Genomic DNA, 26099 nt, shown 5'->3' with positions numbered 1-26099 from the left:
TCTACTTCCTTTTCACTTCTGTGGATGTTCTTTTTTTTGTTGCGAATATTATTAACTTTTTTCTGTGCTGTATAAAATAATGTTTGTTTTAAACGATAAATTCTCTTCCGGAAGATTAATTTTCTAAAGTAAATATGTGCCCGAAATTATGTAAAACTTAATTTTTTTGTGAAAAATAAACAAAAAAAGTTAAAAATTTTTAAGAAATTATATTTCAAATTAATAAATCATTGCTGCGAATGGATATTTCCGGCGGAGGTGTTTCCAAAATTTGGCCATAAGAAAGCTAAATAATTTTTAAAATTTTACAATATTATAGCTGCTGCCTCCTTATGCAGAAACGTTTACTAAGTTATTAATGTTTATTAATACATATGGAATAAGTGTGTAGTAAACCATTGTTAACTTTAATAATAGTTTTTACATAAGGTAGTTAACATTTACTAAAATATTAACATGTGTCTTAAATACTATTTTTGTATATTCTGTTTAGGTATTGATTAATATTTTCAGATTTTTAACATAAAAATTGTTTAATTTAAACTTGAAAGTATGTAAACACACAAACTTTTACAGCTGACTGAGTACCTCACCACCTTATGTGAGTTCGCCTTGTGTTAAATACTATCAAATAGTGTCGCCAGATGTGAGGATTTGAAAATTTTCGTAAAATTAGGGATTTTTTTTAGTATAAGATTGCCAATGTACGTTTATCAACATTTTTAATTTTACACTGACTACCAGATGGCGCAGTTTATGAGACAGGTGTCGTTGAGATATTACTACTACTACTCACCGTTAGAGGAACTATATTTTTATGTCCTATTTGACTTTTAATTAAAAATTCTTTTTATAGTTTTTTAATTTCTAAATTTTTTAATAAATATAAAATTTAAAATTTTTTCATAAAAAAACCAACATGTTTGCTAAAGCAACATGATTATCATAGAACAAATTCAGTATTTACTCGAAGGCTTTATAAGAAGATCAATTGCTGTGATCGTTGATGGTACTTTAAATGTGTGCAACGAAATTTTTAAATTTGCTATAGTTCTTGTAATTATTTATTATTTTGGCATTTGGTCATTTCAATTTGTAAGTACTTTATTAGTTATTATTCATTTCGAAACGAAATTTTCAATTTCGGATTGAATATTTAATATTGAAAAAAAAAATTACAAACTTTCTATGTTAAAAAAAAAAATTTAAAATTTATACAGAAATTTGCAAATGTGAAAATAAACTTTCAATTTCGAAGAGAAACTTTCATTTTCAACTAGAAACTTTCCATTGCGAAAAGAAATATTCAATTTCGAATAGAAATTTTTTATTTGGAATAGAAATTTATAATTTGGAATAGAAGTTTTCAATTTCGAATAGAAATTTTCAATTTCGAACAGAAAATTGGACATAAATTTTTGAATTTTGAAATCGTAAATTTCGAACAAAAATTTTAAATTTCAATTTTGAATGAAACTTTTTATTTTTGAAAAATTATCACTTACGAATATAAGTTTTCAATTATGAATAAACAGTTTCGAAAAAAATTTATAATTTCGAAATTTTCAATATCAAAACTTTTAATTTCTTCAAAACAATTAAATTTTGAAGAAAAATTTTTAAATTTTGAATAGCAATCTTTGAATTCTTCGAACAGAAACTGTAATTTCGAAAGAAATTTTCAATATCGAAATTCTCAATTTCGAACAAAAATTTTAAAATTCAACAAAATATTCAACTTTGAAAAGAAATTTTCAATTTTGAAAAAAATGTTCACTTCCGAATAAGAGTTTTCAATTTCGAATAAAAACTTCTAAAGAAATGTATAAATTTTCAATAGAAGTTTCGAACAGAAAATATTAATTTCGAATAGAAATTTTCAATTTCGAACAGAAAATTGAACAGAAATTTTTGAATTTTGAAATCATAAATTTCGAACAAAAATTTTAAATTTCAATTTTGAACGAAACTTTTTATTTTTGAAAAATTATCACTTACGAATAGAAGTTTTCAATTATGAATAAGTAGTTCAAAGAAATTTATAATTTGGAATAAAATTTCGAAATTTTTAATATTAAAACTTTTAATTTCTTCAAAACAATTAAATTTTGAAGAGAAATTTTTGAATTTTGAATAGAAATCTTTGAATTCTTCGAACAGAAACTGTAATTTGGAAAGAAATTTTCAATATCGAAATCTTCAATTTCGAACAAAAATTTTAAATTTTAACAAAATATTCAACTTTGAAAAGAAATTTCCACTTTTGAATAAAAATTTTCACTTCTGAATAAAAGTTTTCAATTTTGAAATTAAAACTTCTAAAGAAATTACAAATTTACAATTCAGAATAAAAAAATTTTGATTTCGTACGGAAAATTTCAGTTTTGTATAGAAAATTGTAATTTCAAATAAAAAATGTTTATAATTTAGATTACAAAATATGACAGAAAATTAAAATGTTATCGATAACACTACAAAGAAAATTGTTGTGCTATCGATAGCTGTAGTGAAAAGTTTATTATTATCGTATATTCGACATATTATTAAATAACGTAAGAAAAATGTATGTAATGTCTCTAAATTTTAAATGTTTCGTGATCCTTAGTTAAACGACGTTCTACAAGAAGATCAAGATCAAAATGACCTTAATACCAAAACTGATATCGAAGATCATCAAGTTGTTGGTGAAACTTACTTGAGAATTGGTCCTCCCGATGAAAATCTCATTAAAAACAGAGCAAGCCTATTAGAACAGTTGAAAATTGAAGCAGAATTCGAAGAGTATCAAGATAAACTCATAAAATCCGAAGCTGATTTAGAAGAACAATTTCTTAAAAAAGAAATTCCTAAAGCACCTTTAAAAACCAGGGATAGCGATGAAATTGTTCCCTTTACACATCAGTTTGTCTCTCAAATGAAACAGGAACTAAATGAAACTAGTAGAGCTTCACAAACCCTTAAGTCTAGTTTGGGTAAGAAGTCAAAATTAAGAAATAATTCTGAGAACAGACCATCAACATCGAACGAAACTAATAACTATCATATAGAGGATGAACTTCTCAACAAATTGGAGGCAAATAAAGTCCCTGATGTTAAGAAGGAAATTCTATCGGACTGGGATGACTCAGCTAAGAATGAATCGAGAGCGGCAAAAACAAAGAGATTAAGTAAAACCAAAGAAGAAAGACCCTCATTTGATGATCAATATGATCATGAAAGTTTTCATAGAGTTTAATATTCTGCATTAAAAATTTAAAATGTAATACAAATTATATTAAGTGAATTATTAATGCATTTGTTGCATAACTTTAGAATTTTGTTTTTCTTTATGTGACCATTTACAAAATATGAAATTTTGCAAAATTCTTTCTTGAAACTTCAATCTGTACATCGGATCAATTACTTTCACCAGTGTTTCATGTGATTACAGATCACTGAACTTGTTTTTTCCTATTTAATTTCAATGATTCTGCTGAAAGCTTCGATGGTACTTCCACTATATACGGATATTTACTAAAACTGTCCATTAGTCCATCACTAAGGCGCTCAGATGTTATGCTACTCACTATATATTGCTGACGTTCATTGTATTTACTCCACTAAGTATAAGTATAATAATATATCAATTATTTTTCAGATTCTTTAGATTATTTACTTACTATATATAATATTGAGTAGCTAATAACGAACATCAATAATAGGATCATGCTGAATTTTATAAATTCTACTAAAACTAAAACAATTAGGTCTATTAACATATTTCGAATCGGAGCAGAAAGTTTTTGGAAGATCTTCCAAATGCAGCGAAAAGTTGATGATGTTAACATTTTGAAATGATCACAGATTAATACTGAAATTTTTATTATTTTATTTGTGTTCCAAAATGTCAGCCAAAAGAATATATAACAAAACAATTTCAGGGTTTTAGTAGTTTTTTAATTGTTGATAATGCAGTTTTTAAAGTAGAGTTGTTTTTAAAGCAAAACTGTGCCGATTATCTAGGCCCACAATTTTTTAACCTAGAGATATATATTTCTAAAGGATTGAGCTGAGCACTAATATGGACCCTGTAATTTGTTGGTAATGAGTTTAGCATTTTTTATTTTGTTAGCAGATTGAATAACTGTTTTACTAATATAATGTCCCATTCCCCTGCTCTCTAACGAAATTAATATATTTTGATAAATTTTAAACTTCGGTTGTTGTTTTACTATATAATATCTTAGATATAGTTCTGAACATTTGTTACGATAAACGAAAATGTTTATAACATTAAGTCATTTAATATATTGCAGTTCTGCTTCATCGGTTTTAGTCATTATGTTGTAAAATACAGCTCTGAGTTGTTGCAGTTATAAAAAGATCTCTCGAATTTTAAAGAGAACTTTCAACACACAATGTTGTGATACTGATACCAGGTATGTCGCCAGACGTTATTACTTAATAATTGGTATAGGTGTGAACCCATGCAAGACCGAACTCTTACTATTCACAACAAAAATTATGTTTCTGAGCTTTATATTCCCCTTTATCTAGTATTTATCCTAGACTTCAAATTTTTATCAAACATTCAATAGGGAATCACGAATCAACGGTCTGCTATACCTGTCATAAGATGTTCGGGATGAAATGGAGAGCTAGTGCCAACATTTGTAAAGGGATGTATTTAGCAGTATACATCAGACGTCATGGTAAGATATGTCTCCTTCATATTTATTATAATAACCAATCAATCTGAGTAAAGATCGGCCTATATTTGACACATTCCCTAAAATACTTGTATAGCAATGAAATTTTGGCATCAGCTGTTTACACTTTTGCATTTCTTGCTCAAGTTTAAACCACCTCCATTGGGCGCTTAAACTAGCAAACAAAATTAGCTGATTGAGTATTCAAAAACAACTTTCGAGGAGTAATTTTAATTTAATACCTAATCCTTCTTTGAAACATGGTGAAAACGTATTTTTTGATACAAGATTTCTTAATACAACTCTGCGTTGGATCCAAGATAGGCGAACAGTGGATACATAGTATAATGTTAAAAATTTACTAATAAGTATTATAGAAACCAGTTTCACTAAACGAAAATGTTCTGCGAATCGATGCTTAAGAATATGACGCTAACATTCATAAATGACTCTAAAAACTTAATTTCATCTTTCTGGGTTCAATATTATAGAAAATTCAAAAAGTACCTTTTGTAGAACGAAAAAGTACCAAAAATTCAATTTTTCTAGGTTCTTACCTAGTCAAGGCCCTACAAGCTAAATTTAATGTTTCTAGGTTAAATATTTCTAGGTTCAATATTATAGAAAATTTAAAAAGTACCTTTTGTAGAACGAAAAAGTACCAAAAAGTTCCCTTTTATGTGTTCTGATCTAATCCGGGCTCTACATACTTAATTTCATGTTTCTAGGTTCTATTTTATAAAAAAATCAAAAAGTATCTTTTGTAGAACGAAAAAGTACCAAAAAATTATCTTTGATGTGTTCTCGTCTAATCCGGACTCTACATACTTAATTTCATGTTTCTTAGTTCATTATTATAGAAAACTCAAAAAGTACATTTTGAAAAACGCAAAAGCACCAAAAAGTTACCTTTTATGGGTTCTAATCTAATTCCGAATCTACGTACTAAATTCCATGTCCCTTGGTTTAAGTACCTTTAAAAAAAGTACCAAAAAGTTCCCTTTATGGTTTCTAACTTAAGCCAGACTCCACATACTTAATTTTATGTTTCTAGCCAATAACAACACACTAGTGCTGCTTTCGCTCTGCTACTCTTGCTATTCTGCTCACGCTCTGCCTTGTTTTTATAAACAAGTGTACAATAACAAAATTTACCGTATGATTGTGTATTTTGTTTTTGTTTTTTGCAATTTCACTTTGAGCATGAATAAAAAACTCAATTTTTGATGAAATTTTCAGAGGTTATCTCGGATTTTTGTCATATCTCCGTTGTTTATGGACCGATTTTGCTGATTTTAAATAACGATCTTCCCGAAAGCATGTCTAACAGAATTATTGAAGATTCGGATCTCGCCGATATCTTTGGTCCTGATTTCTACAAACATACAGACAGACAGCCGGACACACAGACGGACATGGCTTAATCGACTCCGCTATCTATAAGGATCCAGAATATATATATACTTTATGGGGTCGGAAAATTATATTATAGAAATTACAAACGGAATGACAAACTTATATATACCCTTCTTACGAAAGTGAAGGGTATAAAAATTAAGCTGACATTTTGTATGGTGTAATCAGTTCGTAAATAAGGGTTAAGTGAAGAATGAGAGCGTGAATGTGGAATAATTGCTTCATGTAAAATAAATTTAACATTTCTTGGCGTAATGTCTTCTACATTCTCGAACGCACTTAAACGGCAATATCCTTCAGAGTTTAATTTTCCTTATAAACGTATAATTGTCAATCACATCCAATATATTGCTCTGCTAATGACAGTAATATCTGTTATTCACAAAGACTATATCCATATACATATACTCACTTAATTGTAACCTAATGGCGATAACTATACAAGCAAATCTAATATAAATATTAGTTATTAACTTATAAACGACCTGAGATACTTTATTTATGACTGATGAGAATATTGATGGAACTAATCTGTTGACATTAAGGACAAGATGTTAAAGTGCTTTAAGTGAACATCTATCATGTTGGCATTATTTCGCGGTGGTACTTTTTCAACGGTAGGTTGAGCTAACTTGACTTGACGACTAACCACCGCATCATGTGCTTTTTACACGGCGGTCCATGTACAAGTGCTCGAGCTATCTAATCTCAATCTTCCGTTTACAACCACGCAAATAAAGTGGTCTCTTTTGAGTCGACAACAGCACCTAGAGTCGTGTTCAGTTGAATCAAACAAATTATTCGAAGTCTTGTTCTCACATTGTATTAAATCTGGTATGGAATGCATACCTGGACAAGGAACTAAATTTCAATTGTATCACTTGTATAAGATACTTTTGAACCAACACAACACGCTAATAATTCATTTGACACACTTAAAAAGAAAACAACATCCAACTCACTCATTCCAGTTATACTACCCATTCGTATTAGTTAGTTACCCTACATTCATCCTGTTTCATATACACTTAACACTAACTCATTTCCAACACTCAGTCCAACAGTCTACTCTGTGATGACTTCTCAAATTATATCCATGGAATGACCGATACATTACATTCGATACATCACCAGACAGACTAAAGGTACTTGTACACCTCATCTCCCGGGACTGCAATAACACCAAGATGATAGTTTTTCATCAAAGTAACATCACTTCGGGGGAGATATTAAGTAGGTAACACAATACCAAGAACTGTATATATTTTTCATAGCAAAGGAAACATTAATTAAAACTACCACTTCCAAGATATTGCCTGATGGCCTCATGTTCTGTAATGCTGGGTCTTATAGAAGATGTCAACAAATGTAACACAAGGTGTGTTGTTTACCTTTATTACTAAGAAAGTTTTTCTTAATTTTGTATCTTTTCCACATTTATAAACATATAAAACATTAGATTTGATTTCTACAATCATTTAAATAAATCCATAAATCTAAAACATGTGGATCATTAAATGAAGTATACATTTTAATGGCTTTAAACACACTCCGATTTTAAAAACAAAATATTAGAAACTAAAACTCTCAGAAGCACTTAACAGTTTTTTTTTCAAGACAACCACAATACAAATCGCCAATTTTAGTATACACAACTGTTATGTTTTATTTAGTTTATTGTTCTTCTTAAAAAACCCCGCTAAAACATGTTTATTTAACAATAATACACATACATTTTACATTTTGAAGGCTATTTAATAATCAATAGATATGAAATAGGCCGTATTTAGCATTAAGATCGTCGACATTTTAAAAAAGACATTCTGATATTCAGCGCCTCTACTTTGACTATATGTGCATATGTATACAAGTGGTCTGTCGGTTGGTTGGTTCAGCACTTCTTCGTGATATTAAAAGTAAATTTAAATATTATAAGAAAGTTAAACAGTTTTTTTAAATAATTAATGTTTGACTTAAGCAAATTCTTTTTATTTAAATTCCGTTTTTTGCTTTTAGTAAATATTTGCATTGATACGGGTAAATATTTATGTATATATTCAAAGAATTTCATTTTTTTTCTAGTAGAGAAAATATTCTTACTGATTTATATACAAATTGAAGGTTTTTAAACATTGGGTTAAGGAAAGACGTAGTTCCGTAAGATATTTTCTTTTTTTAGAGGGATTTTAGTTCGTACAAAACTTGTTTATGTTGAATTTCATCCCTGTACTTGTAAAGTCTTTTTCTTTCGATCCTCACAAAAGTTGGTAGAGGTATTTTGGCACATACAGATCTTTTTATGTCGAATTTCATCGCTTTATTCGCAGTTCTAAAGGAAACCTTATATGGGAAGAGTGATTTTTGCTCACATAAACGGGACGATCATGAATATAAAAGAGATCCAAAATACCTTTATACATACATATGTATATAATTTTGTGGGGGTATGATCAATATTTTAATGTATTACAAATATAATGACAAAATCAATGGTGGATGGTGGGTACAGAAATGTTCTAAAGTGCAACGTATCTAGGGTTTAATTATAAGCATGGATGAGAGGATTATATGCCTCTACTTGAAATAATAAAATAACGGTGCTTGAAACCTATGGGGTGATTTTAACGAGAGCCAGAAGATACGTCTCCCCAGAATAAATATGTCTGTAAATTGTAAATTACATCAATTGGGAGAAATATTAATTTAGGAATTACTTCCTTTAGAAACACTGACAGAAAAATTCTAAGAAACTATGTAAGTCCAAAAAACTAAATTTCTGAACATCGGAAATCGGTGGTTGAGATAGTCGACTTATTTGGATGCATATATTGGTCCTATTGTGATACCTTAAAGTAGGTCCGACCTCGACCTAACTATGGGACATTACGTGTTCATGTTTAAACTAACCTGAGGCGCGAGCAAAGAGTACTATTAAATTGACATCTATATTGTATAGATCTACTATGTCGTGCAACTTGGACTACCCCAAATGACAGTATTGATTACCGACAGTGCTGGACAGTGACAAAGAATGTGTTCAATCGTATCCTTCTCATGACAACTTCTACGGAAGTCGTTGTATGTCAGATTGAAGCTTTTTGACCTATTTTGCAGTACCCGTCTTAGCCTAACACTAGAAAGTACTAACCAACTGTTATACCTTTGCCATCATAGAGTGGTCAGGTTGAACAAGTAGTCAGACATGCCCATCTAATTTGAACAGTCCCAAAAATATTCTGTTGAATTAGAGATTCACACCAGGAAAGTGAAACTTCAGCAATTGTGTCAGCAACGTCGATATGTAGTCGAGCAAATGCTGTTGCAAGTGTAACCGCAATATTATTCTTTGAAACATTAGCATCTGCCGGTACCCAGTAAATTTCTAGGTTCGAAGGGTTCATCATCTCGTTAAGAGACGTCTGACATTCGTGATGTCGTATGGACTCCAGTTCGATATTTAGCGGCAGGTTTTTTGTCTGTACAAATAGGTATATTCTTATTGAATATCTTATAGTACTTCACAGCTAGCATTTTTTGAAATTTTTAATCACATTCGAGTCATTTATGACTCTTCTGCACGATTAAAATGATCATATATGCTCATTTTCTGATCATCAATGATACATTTGTCGGAGAAAATGGTATTCTACCCGCGACTCTTCTAATGAGTCATTTATGAGTCCCACTTCTGATCAATTGTGACTCATTTTTTAATCTTTTTTGAGTCATTAATAAGCCAAATAACTGGTCGTTTTTCAGTTATTTCCGAATCATATGTTTGTTACAGACAAATACAATACAAGGGAAAACAGTTTTTGATCTTCCGACTGCGCGAAATTTAACTACAAACTGAGTTTATAAACAATCATATTTCAAACACCTGTATGATCTATTTTGTTATTGTTTTTTTTCAAATAAATCAGATTTTAAACATTAATTGGAATTATTTAGACTTAGTTTAGTGATTAGTCGCCCAACTATCTTCATTATGCATAGAAAATTATTATAATTAAAGCATAATATAATTTCAATTTCCTTGACAGAAAATCGATTTTATAAATAACACACAAATTCAAATACTTATACATTTAATTTTATAAATGAAATGAGAATTATTTTAGGCCACACAAAATGTTTTGCTAACTCTTCCAAAAGAGTCTTTTCTGAGCCCTTATTTCTAATCAGGACTCATTTTTGAATCGTTTTTGAGTCATTTTTAAGTGAAAGTGTTGCTATTTTATTACAAACGAAAACAATAACATAAGGAAGAATTTTAGATTTTCCAACTGCTTGAAATATGACCACAAAATACGTTTTTAAAACCATCATATTTTAAACACCAGGATTATGAATTTATGATTGCTATACATTTTGTTATTGTTTATCAAATATTCAGTTTTTAATCATACATCGGTATCATTTTCGAGACATTTTTAAGCGCTCAACTTATTAATCACTTCTTGGTCATCAAAAGGAATCAAAAGTGACTCAGTTTACTGAGTCATCTTCCAAATGCTAGCTGGGTTCGTTCAATTTGCCGCTCTTATATAGCTGAGATTTTAGCTTGTTACCCTCAACCTTTTATTAAACAAGCCGCCTTCCACCCACCTGACTTAGCATTAAAAAAACCTTCAAAAATTCCAATGAAGGCCTAATGTCAGTATACACGGTTGTTAGATCTTACAACGTTGGCAGTATAAATTTGCGGAAAAAACAGTGTAAACTTACAAATTATGTCTTCCAATATTGTCAGTTATGCTTTTGCAAATGAAAAGAGACGATTGTTAAACATTTTCTGAACATTTTACTGACAACATCTGACAACCGTGTATCACGGCTTGAAGTACACTTCATCACATCTATTTTTTTTTAATTTTTAAATAATTCAAAATTTCTTTTCAAAATTTAGTCTGTTACTATATAAAAGCACAATTTTAGAAAGTGCTAAGTTCTACAACCCAATCTAAACAAAAACACTATAAATTATCAATAGGAATTGTCATAAAAAATAAAGAAAACATTATAATTAATAATATAAGTTTAAAGATTTTTGTTCTTCAATAATATGACAGCAGAAACGCGCTAAACATAATTTGGCAAAACTAGTTTTAAATACGTTTAATTTCAAATCCATATCTGCTAATACTAATCAATGAATTAAATTTATGCAATACTTTTTTGTTGGTCTTCTTTATTAAAAAAATATTATTTTTTTTTTAATTTTATGTACTCGCAGACCACTTGAGGGTTTGTCTATTTATTTCGTTGTAATATCAGACATAAAACAATTTAAATTAATATGACAACATATACAAACACATGCATACAAGTACATTGTACATGTCTACATATGTATGTATATTTGGCATAATTTAATAGTAAATTAACTTTATTAGTTATGCTAATTTCAAGACAAAATTATGCAAATCAATATTTGTGTTTATATGTATGAGAAAATATTTCTGTTTGATATTTGTTTATGAATGTATTTGTACACTATTACAAATATACATATAAAAGAAGAATGAAAAAAAATTAATATAGTGATAATATATGATGAAATTATGTAAAACTTAGATTACATACAGATATATGTATGTATATATGTATTATTGACCCCTAGACACGTTTATCTATTTTTAGCTCAAACATTATAATAGAACGTATCAATAAGAGGCTTTTTTATAAGGCACATGGCAACCAAATTGAAAACAATATGTATACAAATTCTGAAGTTCAACAGCTAAACACGTGATATTTTAAAAAGTTTAAATTAGTTTAAAGAATGGCTGAAAAAAGAGAGAGTTTTTATAAATTTTTAAGTAAATTTCGAAAACCATTAATGTTGAATACGTTGGTAATAAAGTTTCTAGTAGATCGGGGATATATTTTCCTTTTGGGAAATTAAGGACATTTCTAATAAAAAGTTTTGTTGTTAATATATTAAGAAGAAACTGTATATAATATAATGTTTCAATTCGATACTAATAGATTTAGCGATAACCGATATTGAAATTTTATTGTGCGATAACCGATATTAAAATTTCATTGTATATAAGGTCTCCTTCAGTGTAGTAATGAAATTCTTATTAAATTTTATAAAAATGGACTACTAAAGACGAGGGGAATGTTCCATAATTGACCAGTCCTCATGAAAAGCTGTTTATTGTCGATAAGTATATGTATAGACAGGCTCGGATTCGCGAGTAGACAAAAAATCTGCATGTCCAATTTTGGGGTAGATAGGTACTACCAAAACCTGTGGTCCATGACTATAAATTGGTGTTCACAATTTACAGCCTAGCCTAGTCCCTGCAAAAATTGAAAATGTCGAACCAGATTACCACATAATCTGGTACTACGGGTGGTCAGTTGCCCGTTGAACTATGTCCTGGCTGGTCAGTTGGTTGAGGTTCCTTCGAGATCCACGTAGTGGCTGTGGTTGAAACCCAAATCGCGGGAAGAGGTTTGCTTAGTTAAAAGACTGATACACGTTGAATATGATTTTCATGATACATTTCAGACCATGACTGTGGATTAATAATGTTGGATTTAAGGTTAAAATGAGAATATTAGTTATACGAGGTGGAGTTACTGATGTTTTCTGATGTCTATTTGCATTCTATAGAGAGAATGGAGTAACTGATGGATTTGACGGATGGAGTGGCGGAGTGGAAGGATAGAGTGGAAGGAAGAACGTGGTGCAAGGTCGTCATTGCCCTCTCTTTGATTTATTTGCCGATTTTACTACATTGTTGAGTGTATGCTCAATTTATATTACAGTGGGTCTCTGTGACTACTGAAATAAAGTCTTGCCAATTAATATGATCGATATTTCGAACTACTAATTACCTGTCTTTCCTTAACGTGACTAGTATGGCAAGAGATTAGATAGCTCGATTACTTGAAAAAGTGCTTGTGCATGGGCCGGTATATCCATGTAAAAAAATTCCCAGTAAAATATTTTCAGATTTTGGTAATGAGTATTGTATGATATGTAGTTATTTCACACATTACTTGGTAATGAGTTCTCGTTATCAATAAAATAAATTAAATTTTTTAAATGGAATTTGTAGTCAATTGTCTATAGCGTATGTCTAATAAGGAATTAGTTAGTGTTTCTAACCGTAGTCGATTTTGAAAGTTTTTTCAAGAAATGTTGATATTTACATTTGTGGGAAAACCATTTCAGATAGAATGATAAAACTATTTTTAATGGAGCATTGAGTAAGAGAAAAAAATAGCAAACATAAAAAATAACTGTAAAACCAGTTTTAAAGTTATTTTTAACTGTAAAACCAATTTTAAAGTTATTTTTTGGTCATCGTCGAACAAAAATAAGTAGTTATTGACCCAAAAAGTAACTACTTACACTTTTCTCCAATATTACTTGCCTACTTACCGGGTATGTAAAGATTTTGCTGGGTTGCAACCAAGAAGCCTTATGGGCTTCTCTCACCCCTATTTTTAATTCTGTCCTAGTTGCGTCAAATGATTTTGACTTCCCCGGGTTAACTACCTCGAGCTCCGTTCCCTTTAAAGCTATTAAATTTACTCTTTCATTGCGGACTATATTCGAGTGCCCTGGTACCCATTTGATGTGAACCTCTCCCAGAGGTAACGTATTAGGTTAGATTTTCTTCAATACATTATGGTCTTAGATTTAACTTTATATTAAGCTTTGTGGACACCATATGTAACGCATTCTGTTATTCCTCGGATTTTTGCCACGAAGCTTGTGTTGAGATAAGGTTTCTGGGTTTTTTAATGTAGAATCCAAGGCCACCCAACCGAGTAGCAACGGATCCGCAGGAATCCGTCCAGAATGTTCCGCTTGATTCTATTTAAGAACAGTGTTTCAAATTTAAAATATATTATATATCTGTTATGCGATCAGGCACGTCATTGTGTATAGCCTTCCAAAAGTGTACTATAGTTTTGACTAGTTCTTTTGAAGTTTTGAGCCTCTCGGCTGTAAGTCATGCAGCTTATCTAAGATACGTTTAAATGGGTAGAATCTAGCAACGTACTATTTTATAAAAGCAGAAGCTTGAATTGGACTGATTACACCTTTAATAAGCATGAATTTATAGTCGGACATTGCCGATTATATGATACCCTACACCAGTCAGTATGTTAAAATTGTGGATTTTTTTATATAAAGCATTTAATTTGTTTTATTGTGAGATTGTTTACTTATTGTTGACAAAAAAGAGATTTTCTACAAGAAGGCTCATAGGGGAGAAGCGGTAAAAATGGGCCTATCCTTATAAATTTTGGTAGATGAATTTACGTCTACTTCAAAATCATTTATCGTTTTATTAGTAATTATAAGTTAATTTTGACCTTCAAATCATTTTCTGGGGGCTAGGGTCAAATGAGACCCGATCACTATAAAAATTAGTATTATCATTTATTGTTCTATAAAACTGATTTTTGCTGATTTTTGTTGACATTATAAAACATTTTACGTAATTGTGAGCTTAAAGGCCCGATTCGGGAGGTAAGGTTGTATGGGGGCTAGGAGAAATAATGTACCGATTTCAACCATTTTCAATAGCGTTCGTCCTTGAACCAAAAAAAGAGTATGTGCTAAATTTTATCAAATTATCTTGAAAATTGCGACCTGCAGCGTGCGCACAAGGTTTACATCGACTCAGAATCAGATTCTAAGCCGATTGGTATACTTTAAGGTGGGTCTAGGACCAATATTTTTGGGTGTTACAAACTTCAGCACAAACGCATAATACCCTCCCCACAATAGTGGTGTAGGGTATAAAAAGGCAATTAAATTACTTTTATACAAGGTAGTAGAACGGCGGTCAAGGATTACATCTAACTCTCTTAATCTATGTAAACTATACTAAGCAGTATACATAGAAATTGTTGTTTTTCTTGTAAAAGGATAGATTTCTATCTTCGCCGGGTAAATATTGAGGATTTTCGATTGAGCCCAGTTCAAGACTTTATGTCTTTATGTATGATTGTAAAAATAAATTTTTATAAATTTTTATAAGAACCCAAATATCATAGTGATCCAAGTGTTTGCTTTATTGTATATATATATATATATATATATATATATATATATATAAATCATTCAGCGACATGTTTAATGTATCGGCTTATAATTGCTCATAGGTCTCATATAGGATCAACTTCCGAAATCTACTTCTTATAACCTAATCATCAAAATATCATAACTCAACTGTTTAATATAGTTGCCAAAAATTCGACCCGAACAGAAAACATCATAGCAAAGAAAGAACCGTAAAAAGATTGTAGAACTAATTGTAATGACTAACAAAGTGACCATGAATTAACAGGGTTCTAAAGAAAGAACCTATGAAAGATTGAACAGATCGGCAGTTTATATAGATCGAATATGGATTTTCGTATAAAATAATGAATGCATTCATTAAATAGTTCTTGAATAGTGTGTCCTTGTAATTCTGATGACCTGATCTATTAGTCTCAGGGTCTGTATATGTAATTTGTGGGTAACCCTTTGAATTTAGTATAATAGTTAATAGTTATTCCTAATAATGCACTGTTTCAAATGTGGACAAACATATTTGGTATTTGGTCGTTGAAAAACTATTTGTTTGACCTTGTAACTAAAAAGCCAGTTTTTAATTTTACTCTAAACACTAAACATAAACTTATTTATCCCACGTATATTTAAATTAAGACACCAAAAAAGAAAAACGCTTTATTTCCAAAATGAACCAACTTAATTAAAATGTGATGATAAATTTAAAATATTTTGTATTATATTTTTTTTAAAATTTCTAAGAAATAAAGGACAAATAGTTTAATTAGTTAAAATTTTAAAAAAATTTATTAATGTGCAAATGTTATAAAATTGATTATTTTATATCTAAAATCATATTTATTATGAAAATTTCTGTTTAGTTTTAATGTTAGTTTTGGTCTTTAAAAGAAAATACCCAAAAATGACAAAAATTTATTTTAAAATATCATTATTACAGGTTTAGTTCCAGATTGTGAGTCGTTTGCCGGGCATGCGCATGGTTAAAAATACCGGTTTTTTGTTTTACTCATTTGTTGTCTCATAATGAAATGTTTGATCAAAATTTTATTGATCTTTTTGGGCGCAGTTTAAACAAAACATTGAAATATCTTTCTTTCAAAATATGTATTTATCTCGACAGATTTTCGAAATAATAATAATAATATCAACAAAAAGTAGCTGTAAATACGTTAAGTTTAATAAATACATATGTATGTATGTACGTTGATAATTGGTTTAAATAAATAAATTTGCTTAAAAATGCGTATATTTAAGTGAAATTTCAATGTCAAGTGTTTTCAAATAATCATTTCTCTTAATTTTATCTCTTTTGATGACCTTTAAAGATGCGTATAGAAATGTTGAAATTGTTTCTTAAAAAATGTATATTTATTTCTGATGTTTTAGTGTCGTTATTCACGTTTAATTATGTGATAATTGCAAATTTTTTAATAATATCCATATATAAAATAAAATAATTTTAATTAAATTTTGTTTCCCATAACTGATATGTTATCATTAAGTAAAGATAATATTATTATTTAAGAGTAATTTCGTAAATATTATGGAAAGCTTTTGTTAAATTATAATAATTATAAATAATAATATTAATGTTGACTTTGTTTCACGGTGGTCTTTTTTTACTGTAGGGTGGACTAGATATTGCCCCACCTCCATTTTTTGCTAATGCTAGATTCGAGTTGAACACATAGAGGAAAAACCTAGTTCAACATGGTTACTACAACTGTACTATGATCATTGTAACAATATTTTGTTATCAAAAACAAAAAATTTTTATTTTAATAAGATTTTTAAAAATTTTAATTACTGTAAATTAACAATTATGAATGGCGTGAGTACTTGTCATGTTGCCCTATCTCACGGTGGTACTTTTTCAACCACTGGGCGAATAAAAAGTAAACAACTCACCACTGCTCCTTTGTGTATCTTACACGCAGGTTGCAATTTTTGTACATGGTTGAGCCGGTCCATGTACAAGCACTTTGCTCAAGTACTTGGGCTATTTAATCTCTGACTATTGCTGGCCCGTTGCTTAACTTCCGAGATGTTATACGTCACTTCCGTTTACAATAACGTAGATGGGATGACCTCTGTTGATTTGGCAACAACACCTAGAATCCATCAAATATGTCGAGATTTTGTTCTTACTTACACACTGTGGTAATTATAATATGAACAAGGACAAGGAAGGAAAATTCAAAGATATCATTTGTAAATAATACAGTTTCCATTTATCCGACACATTCATAAGAGAAAAACATACGACATATTTATTATAGGTATTCCGGTGGGGTGAGGCCGGCATACCCTACATTCATACTGTACCATATACAATTAATACCAACTCAATTCCAACGCTGTGGGGTATCTGTTGTTTCGGCAACAGCATCGAATTTATCCTGAAATATTGGCATTACCTTACATCAGTCATTTAACCTCAATTCACTCTTCCCGCGAGTTTTAACCACAGCCACTGCGTGGATCCCGAAGGAACCTTAATCAACTGACCAGCCAGGACACAGTCCTGCGGGCAACTGGCTACTCGTAGTTCCAGATTATATGGTTCTACCTTCGGATTTCAATACACCAAGATGAGATCTGTTATCAAGGATGTCCGGGGTGTCTTACAATTATGAATAAGCATCATTTGTTTATACCTCTAACGGTAATATTGTCTCTAATGGATAAGTCGAAAATGAGATAGTGCTACCACCCGACATTTACCAAAAATACATACCCTGCAAAAATAAGTAATTGAAGTACATGATTGATTTATGTAATCCAAAAACTACACCCCTGTAAACATTACAGGATAACATGATCTATTTAGTAGTCCTTAGTTATGCAGGCATGGATCATGTTTATTATTTGGAAAACATCGTGGTTCATAGACTGGCTGACATTATTTAAGCAAGTAAGTAGTTTTGGAATGAATTAATGAACGGATTACTTGCTCCTCATCTAGGAAATTAATCAATTAAGTCCATCTATTACGGGATTTTAATTGCATTGTACGGTTCTCATCGAATGATCTTGTCCATTATACATGTGTTTAGGACATTCCAATTATTTGCAGACTTTTACCATAGTAAATGATATCAGACCCTTTTCAGACATTCTTGCATTCCCTGTCCAATAGAGATGTGGTTGTATACAAAGGTATTTAATGATATAAGCGACGCTTTACTAGCTACAATCTACATATTTAGACACTTTTTTCCGTTATCTGATTAAAATAAAATTTAATTTTTAAAGAAAATTAAACAAACTAAGATCCATCTAAACAAAGACATTGAAATAACAGATAAAGAAAATACTTTTCATAAAAATCTTAAATTGAAATGATATGGAAATTTTGACAAGTAACTATGTATGAATATGAAGAGTAAAACACTTGACAAATCACATAAACAGTTTCATCACAATGCACTTAAATGTCCTACAAAGGTGGTAAATGAATAATGTATGAGAAAAAATAAAAAATCCCCTTGAATATTGCTGGCGAAATGCGTAAAGTGGAGTACTGGGCATGTGGCACGTAAGCACATCCAGGAATATATAAATTACACAAAGAACATGTCAGAACTACAACAATCAAAATAAAGGTTCATAAACTCACTTTCATTGTCATAATGCAAGAAGAACAATTTCAAGGTTTTTTTTATTCATACCTCATAAGAATAGTTTTCTTGGGCAAAAATTACATATTAAAACTACTCAAAGAGAAAAACATAAGGAAGAGCTTAATTGCGCAATCAGAAGATTCTAGTTTGGTTAATAGAACAAGAAGTTTGTATGGCTTACGTGCACTTTGCACGTACGCCAAAATGAATTGAGTTTGTTAGAGTGCAAAAATGTTGTTGACTTTTTTAAACATATTTTGGACTTTGTTACCAACTTATTGTTTCAGTATTTTCCAGTTTACACTAGATTTTCTTTATGGCGGTAGTAGTTTGGCCTCTTTATGAAATAATACATTAAATTTAATTATAACCTTCTATTATTTGAAATTCATTCGAAAGGTAGATGAAGACATAATGTAGATTTCCAATTATTTTTAAAACAAAACTTGTTGTGCAGAATCTGGTATAACTTAAGAGGGATTTCATGAAATATAGTTAAACCCACTAAAATGGTGTACTATATATTTAACTGATAAAGAAAAGCAATTACTTACAAATATATAATCAGTGAACCTTTTTTCAAGAAACGTTTATACGTACTTACTTACTTACTTACTTACTCACTTACTTACTTACATACTTACTTACTCACTTACTTACTTACTTACTTACTTAATTACTTACTTACTTACTTACTTACTTACTTACTTACTTACATACTTACTTACTTACTTACTTACTTACTTACTTACTTACATACTTACACACTTTCTTACTTACTTACTTACGTGATTCCATAATTACATATTTGTTCTATTTTCCACATTATCTTTCCGTTTGTTTGTAAACTTCCTCCACACACTTCTTGTATGAAGAAACAATTAAAATCAATATTAAATTCAAATTGTATTTGATTTCATCAATCTAGCTGCTTATTTAGCATAAATTAAACATATTTGTATTTTAGATATTTAATACAATTCAATGCAAACATGTTAACAAAGTTTTTGTCGCTGATCAAACTGATCATTTAGACGATAAAGTTTAGATGCATCCAAATTCTTCCATTGTGTTATTTGCTAAGCTTTAAATTCGAATAAAGTGCATCATGATTATGTGGGCTTGTTTGTTTATAGGAGAAACATGGGTGCGAGTGAACAGTTTCTGGTATTTCGTGTTTTTCTACAGGTTTTGTTAAAATGGTCTTTGATCTTTGATAAATCTATACACGTGATATACATAAAACTATTATTACTTTTGGAACATCAAAAATCTTTGCTGACCTAAATTTGAAATTATCAAATGTTGTTGTTATTTCAAATTAAAATGAGGCTTTTATCAATAATTAAAATTTAATACTATTTAGCCACTGTTTTGGTTGAATTTTCATTTAATATGAAACTTAAATATTCGATAATGATTTCCAAGGTCATAGAGGAATTTTAATAGAAAATGTGGATGACAATTTTAGTTATTGTCTTTGTAACCTTTTCGAGAATTTATGGACATGATAAATTCATTGCGACAACTAAACTTGTTATTCAATGTAATTAAAATTTATCATCGAAAATAATGCGTTGGATTTTTATAGAACGATTTAGAATTATTTTTGAATTTCAAATTGATTTTATTTGAATATATGTTTGTCTTTATTATTAATAGTCATTTAATGTTCTGTAAAGTAATAAACTTTTTTTAAGACATATTAGTTATCTTAGATGAAGTTAAATTGACCACATAGACCAAAACATTTCTAGACCAGAGAGTATATCCGCTTACATCTGGGATTCGAGATAACGTGTCCTAAAATTTGAAAAACACATTTTTTGTCCCTTCTTGATTCGTTATAACAGCTCCAAAACAACTGTAAAGATTTAAATCACACATTACTTTTTTGCTCTACATGTCAGATGTTAGGACCTTACTTTTATAGACAGAACGGACTTTCAGATGACATACAATATGTTATAAATAAAGTTGTCTTAACGCTTTTATAACGTCTCAAAATGTGCCAGATTAAATGTCAGATATGATAGAGAAAATCTGAGGTCAAATTTTGATATAGATTTCTAGGAGATATAGATTCATACTGGTACTATTATTATATTTTTGTCGGAAAATAAAAGTAGTCATTTTAAGAAGTTCTCTTTTTGCTGGGTATAAGAATGAGATTTTAATACCTTTTCGAAAAAAAATTACTTTTTAAATTTTTTAAAATATTGAACTAAAACATATTAAATTTAATTCACACTATGAATATCCTAACTAAACATTCTATAGTGAAGTATACCTTAAGGTACACAGATCTTTTAAGAATCATTTTCAGAATCGATTAAACTTGCGCGAAAAGTACATGCCTCAAGTTTCAATATACATACATTTGTTTAAATGATGGTGCAGAAACGAAGACTATTAAAAATGGTTGAACCATACAACTGAACCTTCTAATATGGGTTTCGAAAATCGACATGTAATTTCATATAAACGTCCCTAATTGACTTGTAAACATTCATAATCGCAATGAAATTTAGCATAACAACGAAGTCGGAAAACGATCAAATATAGTACTTCTGAGCATTAAGACTATTACTTGACTGTTCAAACCCCCTTACGAAATCCCCTTCAGAAAATGACTTGAATGTACACAAATCACTTATAAAATCTAGTACCACGATAAAATTTGACACAAATATGTATATTAAATTATAAAGTAACCGACATAATTTTTACCGTAGCTCTCATACAACAGAAACTTTCGATACAACTATCTTTCCAAAAGTAAGCACAAGAAAGTTTGATATAATTTGAAATAATATTTTTTAGAATTACGTAATGATCGGGCCTCATTTGACACAAGACCCCAATACAAAGTTCACTTCAGAAAATTACTTCAATGTGCACAATTCTCACATAAATACTAGTATCACGATGAAATTTAATAAGCCCCATACAACTGGACCACCCGATTTGTGTCAATCGGAATTCAAAACTCGGCACAACAAAGTTTGATCTTATTTTACATAACACTGTCGATTTCTGTAATGATCGAGCCTCATTTAACCCTAGCGAAATACAAATTCCGCCTATTACTATGAAATTCAGTATAAATGATTTTTATATAAACATACATAAATCTCCCCAATAAGTTTTATTATATAGCCCCCATACGTATGGACTTTCCAATTTGCGCCTTTTATCTCTTAACTATGTGGTACTATCCATCTAAAAATCGTCACAATGTGCTGATGTTTGTAACACTTAAAGATATATTTGTCCTTAAAAGTATACAAGCCGGTTTGCAATCACTTTTTGATTCGATTATGATATGTCCATCTTTGTGTCGATGTAAACCTTGTGTGCACGCTACAAATCGCAATGTTCAAAATAATTTGTTAAAATGTGTGGAAGGAAAAATATTCTACTTTTTAGTTTGAAATTTCATGTACCACGCCTACTTACTAAATGACTATAAAAAGTCGTATATCATGGAAACTGGTATAGTTAGAGTCCTATAATTTTGCACGGACAATTCTGACATCCATAAGAATATTTGTGGACAAAATGGGCGAAATGACTATTGTGAACGTAGTACTTGCCATATTAAGAATATATTGAAACAGTACATCTCAGAAATTTTAACAGTTAAGGCCCAAATAGACTACACAAGCGGATTGACAAACATACCTTTTTTATTTCAACACACACTACACAAACATTGCTAGTACAAACAGCGATTTTTTCACGTTTTTGTAGACTTGCAAAGATACACATGTAAATCTTTCTTCGAAATATAAATTTTGTAAAAAATTCATTATTTATGAATATAAACAATACAAACGGATTGACAAAAATTCAATATGTTTGTGTAAAAATCAAATTTGTTTGTTTTTTGATCAAACAAACCGCAAACATTTGTGCAAACACGAAACACCCTTATACACTACACAACAGGCTTGTACAAACGTAAAATACTGGTAAGTTTGTCAAGCCGTTTGTGTAGTCTATTTGGCCCTTTAGAGTCCTCAAATATGATTATTCAGGATATCAGCAGAGGGCGTGGCACTTCCCGTATTAATTAAATACAAAAATTCTTTTATCTTGGAAACTAATAGATTTAAAAGCTTAAAATTCTTTAGCATTCATCTAAATATTTTGGGTAAATAATTGGCGGATTACCAATGGGGGGAGCGGCAACTCCCATATGAATTAAACACAAACAAATCGTTTATCTAAGAAACTAAAAGAACTAAATTCCTAAAATTTTGCACAAAGGACTTTCATTGAAAGCAATCGATTATTGCATTAGGATCTTATTACCAAACAAATTCAGATTATCTAAAAAATCTTAATATTATTAAAAGACACAAATGTTTTTTTTTTTTGTAATATTTTTATTTTATTTTTATGGTTTATATTTTTGTTGTTGTAATACAAACATTTCAATCAAAATTATGTATGAAAATGACAATCGGTGCATCGGTGTATGTGTGTGCTTTAAGTACATAATAAACAACATAATCCCGGTGATTTTCATTTGTATTTAAACTTAAAAATATAATGTTTTTTCTTGGTTTTTTTATCTTTCAATTTTTTGTTTAACTATAACTAAAAGCTTACAAAAACAAAACTATAAAAAAATTACAATTACTACAGTTTAAATTGCGTTTAGTACTTGTGAATAAAAAAAATTAAACAAAACGTACATTTTTGTTTTAAATTTGTTCTCTTTTTTGTGAATTTTTGTTTTTTTGTTGTTTCAATAAGAAATAATATAAACAAAAAAAATTAAATTTGCCTTAAAAACTACATTAAATTATTAATAATAAAGTATAACCCCCTGATTTTTAAATAAATTTAAAAAAATATGACTTTTTGTATAAAAATTAAATGAACAACCTCCCATGACAATATTTTTGTTGAGTTCTGTAACACCTACTTGAACCTAAGCTAACATCGATTTTTTCGACATATTATCATTTTCATCAAGTTTTGTGCTTTCGGTGGAGGATGATTCGGCTTCATCTTCATCGTGCAAAGACTCTGTTTCAGGATCAGGAACTTCGGTAATATGTCAGTTCATGTGACCTTCATGTGTTAAGTGCATATCTTTCACAGAAGGATGGGTACCATCACCGTATTTTTCCAAAGTACGTTTCACCAAATCCTTCGAAGGCTGTTTCATGTCCCAGGCCCAACCGATCTTGGCAAAAGCATCAAGTACCATGGTGGTGAAATTAAAAACATATTTGCCCAATTCAGCTGCTTTGTAATCCCAGGGGAAGACATGATGATAATTGTGCCAACCTTCACCCATGGCAATGATCGATACATAGACATTTTCACTAGGGTTAATGCGTCTAAGGAGAGAGAAGGAAAAATTTTAATTAATTTTTTTTCATTTTAATTAAAATTTTAAATAAAAAACGTTTTACTCACTTATCGAAAGGACGATTACCCCACATATGAGCAGCACTGTTAACCGACCAGGTGAAATTCAACGATGAAATATAACGGAATACACATTGAGTCATAAAAGCCAAATGGAATTCTTCATTCCAGAAATAAATGGGTATAGCGGTGGGCAAAATGAAACAGAAGATCATTTTCAAAGGAATGAAATACTTCTCATGGAAACGTATAACAGGATCAGCCAATATATCACCCATATCGATTTGACGACCACGACGCAATACTTCGGGATGTTTGTGCATCATTAACCAGCCGACATGAGCGAAAAAGAAGCCACGATTCGAGTTATGAGGATCAGCATCAGTTTCAGAATATTTATGATGAACACGATGATCACGTACCCAGTCGTATAAAGAATTCTAAAAATAGAGAAATATGAAAAGTAATAGGATTAAATAAATGATTTTAATGGGATTACGAAATACTTTTGCAACATCATTGTTGTCTAGTAAATAAATGTTTATATTTGAATATTAAGAAAAATGTAAATAATATTCACTTAATATTTCAACAACTCATTTATTGATCGCCGTAAAAACGTGTGGTGCAATTTTGTTTTTTTTTTTTATATATAAATAAATTGTCATGTAACATTTTGTTATTTGTTTTTTTTTTTTTCAACGCAAAATAAATAACAACAGAAAAATTTCACAAAATATTCATTAACCTTTTGCGAGCTTGATCAGTAAAGTGTTTATAAGATCGCCCTTAGATCATCAAACATTTTCCATGATTGTATGCATGTATGTGAAATTTTGCAATACTTTGTTGACAAAATTAATTAAGCAGTAAATTGTTAATGAAGTTTTTTTTTCTGTTCATACATAAATTAATTAAATCAGCAGTTTGTTTGTATAACACTAAACGTTTTCAAAACGAACGAATATTTGTTAAAAAGGGAATTACCCAAGTTTTTTTGTTTACATTTTGCAATACATTTACACATACTATTATGTATGTATGTATGTATTCGCCTTAAGCATAATTAACCGTTTTGTTAGGGTATGGGAAAGGTTTTTTTTTCGATATTTTAGCAAAAGCTTAGAAGATCGTTATTTTATTGAATTAATTGAAAAGACTCTTCCATGATATCAATATGAAAATTATTTGTAGACAGCAAGGTCCGACATCTAACTAACTAACTAACTAACTAACTAACTATCTAACTAACTAAATGACTAACTAACTAAATAACTAACTGACTGACTAACAAACTAACTAATTAGCTAACTAACTAACTAACTAACTAACTAACTAACTAACTAACTAACTAACTAACTAACTAACTAAATAAGGGCACAGCACAAAATTGGACACAGCACAGTTAGATCTAATTATTTAGGGAGTGATATTATTGCGGAACATTCCTCATGAACATTGATTGAAATATTCTTAGAAATTCTTCACAACGATATGACAATCGATGCCATATCGTTGTAGCGTTGTATGTCATAAAATTTTTTCAAATAAAGTTTTTCGAAACAAAAACAAATCAATTATAAAAAGAAAATACGACATACTTAGTACGTACAACCTTACAACTCCGACTGTGAATTGTACAAATATATTCAGCGAACATTTTTTTAACAACAAAAATGTTTCTTTCATAAAAAAGAGCGTACAACTGTCTTGAGAGTGGCCTTTCAACTAAACAACATTACATTGCAAAGGGAAATGAAATAAACACGCCTAGTACTAAATGGACAACAATTCGTTGTCAATAAATAGTGAGCCTAACACATACACTGACTCAAACAATTGCCCGTACACTAAGCTTTTGACAATATTATTTATTGTAGTTTAAAAAATATGTATCGTACAATAAAAAGTTTAGTATTTTTAAAAACT

The 26099-nt window shown here is 29.8% G+C and overlaps 3 protein-coding genes across 3 annotated transcripts in view; 1 reads left to right on the top strand and 2 right to left on the bottom strand.

Moving 5' to 3' along the window:
• Nucleotides 1–846: 846 nt before the first annotated feature.
• Nucleotides 847–3382, top strand: LOC111690681. Its single transcript, XM_023453215.2, has 2 exons — nucleotides 847–1095; nucleotides 2606–3382. Exons 1-2 carry the CDS (start codon nucleotides 937–939, stop codon nucleotides 3233–3235), a joined length of 789 nt encoding a protein of 262 aa, XP_023308983.2. The 5' UTR covers nucleotides 847–936; the 3' UTR covers nucleotides 3236–3382.
• On the bottom strand, nucleotides 3343–3852 carry LOC124419563. Its single transcript, XM_046949594.1, has 2 exons — nucleotides 3660–3852; nucleotides 3343–3599 (listed from the first exon to the last, which is right to left on the bottom strand). Exons 1-2 carry the CDS (start codon nucleotides 3825–3827, stop codon nucleotides 3432–3434), a joined length of 336 nt encoding a protein of 111 aa, XP_046805550.1. The 5' UTR covers nucleotides 3828–3852; the 3' UTR covers nucleotides 3343–3431.
• A 19777-nt stretch (nucleotides 3853–23629) lies between these two features.
• Nucleotides 23630–26099, bottom strand: part of LOC111690673 (acyl-CoA Delta-9 desaturase) — a 19159-nt gene continuing 16689 nt past the window's right edge. Inside the window, 2 exon segments of the mRNA XM_046950599.1 lie at nucleotides 23630–24139; nucleotides 24219–24696. Of these exon segments, the coding sequence (XP_046806555.1) occupies nucleotides 23725–24139; nucleotides 24219–24696 (893 nt within the window). The 3' untranslated portion in view covers nucleotides 23630–23724.

The sequence above is a fragment of the Lucilia cuprina genome, chromosome 4 (genome assembly GCF_022045245.1).
Source record: "Lucilia cuprina isolate Lc7/37 chromosome 4, ASM2204524v1, whole genome shotgun sequence".
Lineage (NCBI taxonomy): Eukaryota > Metazoa > Arthropoda > Insecta > Diptera > Calliphoridae > Lucilia > Lucilia cuprina.
This window is presented reverse-complemented; position numbering and strand designations above follow the sequence as displayed.

Coding starts and splice junctions, on each gene's coding strand:
- LOC124419563 (XM_046949594.1), bottom strand. CDS start 3,827: ATGTTAACATCATCAACTTTTCGCTGCATTTGGAAGATCTTCCAAAAA. Junction 3,600..3,659: donor GCTACTCAATATTATATATA/GTAAGTAAATAA, acceptor ACTTATACTTAG/TGGAGTAAATACAATGAACG.
- LOC111690681 (XM_023453215.2), top strand. CDS start 937: ATGATTATCATAGAACAAATTCAGTATTTACTCGAAGGCTTTATAAGA. Junction 1,096..2,605: donor GCATTTGGTCATTTCAATTT/GTAAGTACTTTA, acceptor CGTGATCCTTAG/TTAAACGACGTTCTACAAGA.